Raw genomic sequence first — 6000 nt, 5'->3', positions numbered from 1 at the left:
TTTAAAAAAAAAAAAAAAAAAAAAAAGAATTCGCCAAAAAAGCAAAAGAACGAACGACGATCGAAACTTTCTTAAAGACCAAGAACTTTCCAAGAAGTACAACGGTCACTCAAAATCGAACTTCCTCCTTCGATATACTAAAATGAAGGCTCGACCACAACCAAATCGTTCTTCCCAGAAATTCGACGAGGACGAAAAAGGAGTGTGTGAACCAAAGAGAAGCGAGAGAAATCTCGTATCTGTGAGATGCGTTGGTATACGTGGAACTCGCGGAAGGATCGTCGGCAAACAGGATCGCAATAATGCTACCACCGATTCTGAACAGCATTAACAGCGACATACTGACGCTGTACACGAACCCCGGAAGCGGAAGAAGCGTGGCCACTCGGGCCACAAGGGGCCGTTACGCGGAGATCGGCGTCAAAAGGTAACTTTTCGCATGAAAAATCGATGTCCCTGTTGAAAACGTAGCTCCAGTCACGCAGAGGAAACCTTTTAAGTGTATTTATAGGTTAATCGAAGACGAAAGGCAATGAATATTTTAACGTTCGTTTGCATGATTTATGAAAAGCATCTTTCAGTATGGTAGAACGATTCCCTTTAGTTGATTCCTTTTAAAATAGTAGTATTTTCGTACTTTTGTCATTAGAATTGCTCGTTACCGTGTAATTTATCATCCTTTTGACGTGTATTAATCGTACGGGAAAACATTTCCTGATATTTTATACTCTTGTTATTTGCTATTAATGATATAATAATATTTAATAATTTTACGATATTAAAACTATTAGATCGTTTATGAAAGTTATAAATGAGATCGTTTATAAAATATTTTAAGACGTGATATTTGTTTTTACAAAGAATCAATGTACGAAACATTAGTTGAAAAGAAGTATCTATGGAATCTATTTCGTCGATAGGTTTCTGTCGAATAATCTGTTTTAAACGATTAAAAGATGGTTTCGTTGGAAATGAAATTGTACGAAAGAAAGTATTTACCGTTAAGAAAAACCGACTGTTATGTTATATTATAGCCACGAAACCGTGTGTTAATTATTAATCGATGGCCATTGCACTCGGATCGTGCTTGTTGCAGTTGCCATTGCCGGCACCTGCGTTTATTGATCCCGCCGCCACCGACCACCATGAACCCGATGGTGAACGCGGAAATGGAAATTTTCGAGTGATGCTGCGACGCGAGTCGTTCGCGTATTTTTTCCTTCTTCTTTTCTTTTTTTCAATTTCCATAAACAGCGATTCGCGTCAACGTCCTTCTAAAAATCAAATATAGACAATCTTCATAGAATCCGTATTTTCAATTTTACATAAAAATCCTATATTATGAAATTTGAATATCGCGAAAATTTAGATTGCCGTAAAATTGAATCATCTCGTATAATGAAGTTTGTGAATTGTCGACTCGAAACTATATTACGGTCTACAACGATTCAATTTTAGAAATTGGCAGTAAAAAAAAAAAAGAAAATAGGAGATATTTCGACAGACAAGCAACCGCAATTTAAAAATTCAATTATTCGCGTTTGCAATTCGTCGATTCTATTATATCGAACTATACCACTTCAAAAAGTCACGACAAAAATGATCGAGGTCCGCAGCGATCGAATTTAAAAAGTCGCAATGAAAAAAGCTGTTCGAATAAACAGTCGCAATCGTCGCTCGCGTTTCCTCCGGGAATAAAGCTATCCTTAAATAACGTTTTAAAGAAAACTAAAATAGGAAATACTTAGAAATGTTTCAGCATGTCGATAGATTTTCAAATTTTCTCCAATGCTTCGTGAACCGAGATTAAAAATAAAATATTTTTCGCCTTGTGAAAAATCGATCGGTCGTGAATCATTACGGAGGTCGACGAAACGGCTCGTGTCTCGCATGTCACCGCGGAAAAATCGATTTTAATCAGCGGTTAATATGAAATATGATAGCAAAAGTGGCCGAGCCGCGAGAAACCCTTCGGTTTATTCTTATGTAAGCCTCTTACCCGTAATCCGCTTGGGGTCTTTGCGAATAGAGATTCATTTATTTCCTTTTTTCGGCTGCAGGCCACTCTATGGGAGGATCCTGACCCGGTTATAATGGGGTTCCTCCCATGGATTCCAATTACCGGGTGTTCCTCGTTGACGCCGTTAAAATAAAATTCCAGCTCGCCAGCTTCGCGTATCTCGATACGAGAAAAAAAGAATTTCACGTTTTAACGAATTATTATCGAATATCGATACTTATTTTTGGTCTTTCTTTTTTGAAAAATTGAGAAATCGGAGATATTTTAAAATAGGTTGGAACCGCTGTTTCCAAGTTCAATTTCTTCCCCAAATTGATGTTTAATCTGTGTGGTACTTAATACTGACGTAGAAAGGACAGATTTTATTACGTTCTTTAAATAATATAAATTAAAAAATTAACGAAACTAGATATATCGTTGATGAACATTATCGAGTTTCCATACATATTATAAACGTAGGTATTAAACATCGAATATCGTAACTGGAAAATTCACAAGTTCGGCCAAACGATACAGAGCTTGCAGGAGATTCGGAGACGAGAAACGATATGGCCGGGAGGTGACTAAAACCAGTAGAATTTCCGGGTAACATTGCGCTTGGTCGGAAGTGCACACAGAAGCGTTCAGAGTCCCATCGTTGCTCAATGAATCATACCATGATATACATGCGAAACTGCGAGCGTCGCACGGAAATTACACAGCGACGAGGTCGACGTTCATCGTTCCTCTACACAGTTTGGTGATATTATTGCTCGTTGCTCCGTTAATTGCGAGATTAATTTTTAACTGAAACGCGTAGAATTTACGCCGTAGATCGAGCTATTTACTCAGTATGGAAGTCTCTTGTCTCTTTTCATGTATAAGCTTAAACAGATAAGAATTATCTTTGCAAAAAGTAAATGTAGAAACTAAATATTATATGCGTCTCAGTCTCATCATATTCTCGACTTTTGATGAAAATTTTCTTCTCCTACGCGACCATTATATCCAACTATTCTACGGTTGACCCTTTGCCTAAAACTATTAAGAAGATTACAAATTAATCTCGAGCAATAAAGAACCTTCGAACTTGCTATCCCAACGATTTTTCCATCGCGTGAAGTTATTGAGACAATTTATCCGTTTTGATAAAACCGCTTATCTCTTTGTTATCAATCTTTGTACAAAATAATCCAAAGGATGCCAAACGGATGAACAAATAATTTAAACCTCTTAAAATTCTCAATTCAATTACCAATTATTCGTAGAACGGAATGAATGAATCCGAAATTAACCAGGCAAAGGCAGCAATGATCCTTTGGAGGAGGCTGTTTACGCCAAAGGAATACCGGAAGCTTATCCTGTGACCCGAGCGGAAGAGCGCGAACGCGAGTAAACGCGTTTGCATCAAAGAGCTTGGACGGTAAAGCCCTGTGCACGAAAAAGCGAGGAGGACCGTAAGTGGAATTTAAGCGAGACCTTTTGAGCCATTCGAGGCGTCTTTGATGCGCGAACGCGGCCTCGTTACCGTTTTTCCCGCGTTTTACGCGTCTTTCCGCTTGGAAAAAATCGGAGCCTCTTTGAGGACCGGCCGATCGTCAACGACGTTGCGTTAATTAATCGAGCCACTCGAACGAAACTTGTCTCCTATGTTGCGTATCACGAGAGAGAGTCATCCATTGCGAAGTGACTTTTAAATCTTGCGGGAAATTTAAATGGACAAGTTGAAATTTAGCCTCGAACCGTGCCATTTAAAAGTGGGTCTTCGAATCATCTGTCTGAACATAACATCGCTTCGTGCATTTTATACCATTTACCATGTAATGTATGTGAACAAATTATTTCTTCAGCTTTTATATTGCTCGAGATTAATTTGTAATCTTTTTAATAGTTTTGGGCAAAGGGCTGACTGTAGGATAGTCGGATAGAATAGTCGCGTAGGAGAAGAATATTATTTTGTAATAATATGCGATCGAATCGTAATTATTCCTGGTGGGTTTTATGCAAAAATTCTTGAGTTCAACACTCGTTTTTGAAAAAAAAATATATCTTTGCACATGACAGGTCACTTTTTTTATCTACATCATATGAAATATAGCCTCTTTTAACTGCCAAGTGACGTAAGAATTGGCAAAAAGAATTTTAACTGCTAAGAATTGGCAAATCGATTATTCCCGTGTCATTTCCAACTATAAATGAAAGTCTTTCGTAATAAATAATCGCGAGTGTGCATTTTTAATTCGCACTCAATATTTTGCCAGTACGTATACGACGCTTAATCGACGAAATTTATTTTATCTACGATAAACGTTCATTGCTACCTCTTTTCCCACGTCGCGGCGTCGTAAAAAATAATAGAAACATCCTCGATGACCCCAATCGATTAGAATACCAAAGCGGACAATCGTCGAAATTCAATGGACTCGTGGGACACACGCGCATCAACGATTCGTCGTTTCCGACACAATCTCGCACGGTACACGTTAACAATAAACAATGGTCGGTTGATCGAGGGGTTGCATTAACACCACTCGCAACCCTATCGAATCGAAGGGGGTCGAAACGACGTGCACTCGTCCTAATGCGGTCCTCGAGGTGCAGGACGTGTGAACTGGTGAATGCAGGCGCACGTGCACGCGTTTTAGTAGGAAGGAGCTGCGAAAACGACAGGAACTTGGGGTTAATGCAGGGTCGTTGGCGATTTTTCAGATATTTCGTATGAAAAATTAGGTGCAGGTCGAGGGCTAGGCTTCGAATAATATAAAGACGAATTAGGTTTGTATCATGCGGAACGAGGATACGAAGAATAAGGAAATTTTTATATCAAAGATTTTTAATACATTTAGAGCGAATTAATTATAGGTTCGTTTTAAGAATCATTTTCCATCATCTTGTAACTTTAAAGTATCCATTTTATTATTTGTAAGATACGCTACAAAAATGAGTAAAACTAACAATTTCGTCTAAACCGGCTTGGACGAATGTTTTAAAATATTTTTTAAAATGCCGTATCGTTCGAATTCTAAACAAAATGTATACTTTACACGATTCTAAGACGTCGTAACGAGAAATTTATGTGTCTACCGTTATCGATCGAATTTTTGGCTACTTCCTGTAGCGGGCAGAGAACCAGCGGGATTTCTAACAAGCGTTTCGGGACGGAAAGTTCGATCTCATCGGGCGGGTAAATCGAAGAAACCACGCGAAACACGATACAGCACTTTCAGTCTAAAGTTACGAGGCACGAGAGCGGAAGGATCGTTTAATTCAACGTTGACGATATCGCCTGCGCTTTCCCTTTCGTTTTCCCATCGCTGATCGCTGGGAAATCGTGACATGGGAAAAGCTCGAGAAACAATCGCGAGACCTGCAGTCTTAGAAACGTCACTCGGAGAAGTTTCCACTTAAATGACCTGCCAGTGGTATTTCTTTAAGAAACGTAGATCTTTAAATGGTATCCGAGGATTATGTACGATCGTAATAATTAGATAACTGTGAGACGATTAGAAATTATCATTATTGAATTTTAGATTGTTTGATTTTACTTTGTACTTTGTGATTTGTGCGACAGAAACCATTATTTTGCAAAAAGTTTCTGTATAAGATGGTCGAGTATAAAGTGGCGCTGCGTAAGATTTTTCAGCGATGAAAACCGATCGATTTGATTAAGTTAATCGAGGAACCTGACTACCATTAGACCATGTAAACTCGTTTGCTACGGGAAACGAGTTGTTAAGTCATTCTACGAGGGATAATAATTATCTGCTGGAAATGGGATTATCACTGGAAGCTGGTTACAGATGAGAGATCGCATGATTTGCTCGCCCCGATATGGATATATATCGCGTTGTCTCGTTGTGTTTGTACTCGATACAACTTCCCACAACGTATCTACGATATAGTATGAAATCATCGCAAACCTGTACCATAGACGTAAAAGAGAAATTTTGCGCGATATTTCAAATATAATCTTATTCGTCAAAACTTACCCTTAATCCTAT

General features: G+C 38.5%; 1 protein-coding gene across 12 annotated transcripts in view; it reads left to right on the top strand.

Moving 5' to 3' along the window:
• Positions 1 to 6000, top strand: part of LOC100746477 (protein sprint) — a 162305-nt gene that overhangs the window by 106089 nt on the left and 50216 nt on the right. For 4 of the 12 annotated variants that reach the window (XM_012384262.3, XM_012384200.3, XM_012384150.3 and 1 more), the window contains exon 2: positions 179 to 427. The exons of the other annotated variants lie outside the window; for them this stretch is intronic. In XM_012384262.3, coding sequence (XP_012239685.1) covers positions 303 to 427 — 125 coding nt within the window. In that variant the 5' untranslated portion in view covers positions 179 to 302. The remainder of the gene's footprint in view (positions 1 to 178; positions 428 to 6000) is intronic. 12 annotated transcript variants of the gene reach the window in all.

The sequence above is a fragment of the Bombus impatiens genome, unplaced genomic scaffold, assembly GCF_000188095.3.
Source record: "Bombus impatiens unplaced genomic scaffold, BIMP_2.2 scf_0010, whole genome shotgun sequence".
NCBI lineage: Eukaryota > Metazoa > Arthropoda > Insecta > Hymenoptera > Apidae > Bombus > Bombus impatiens.
Note: the sequence above shows the minus strand (reverse complement) of the source record. Positions and strands in the feature narration are given on the sequence as shown.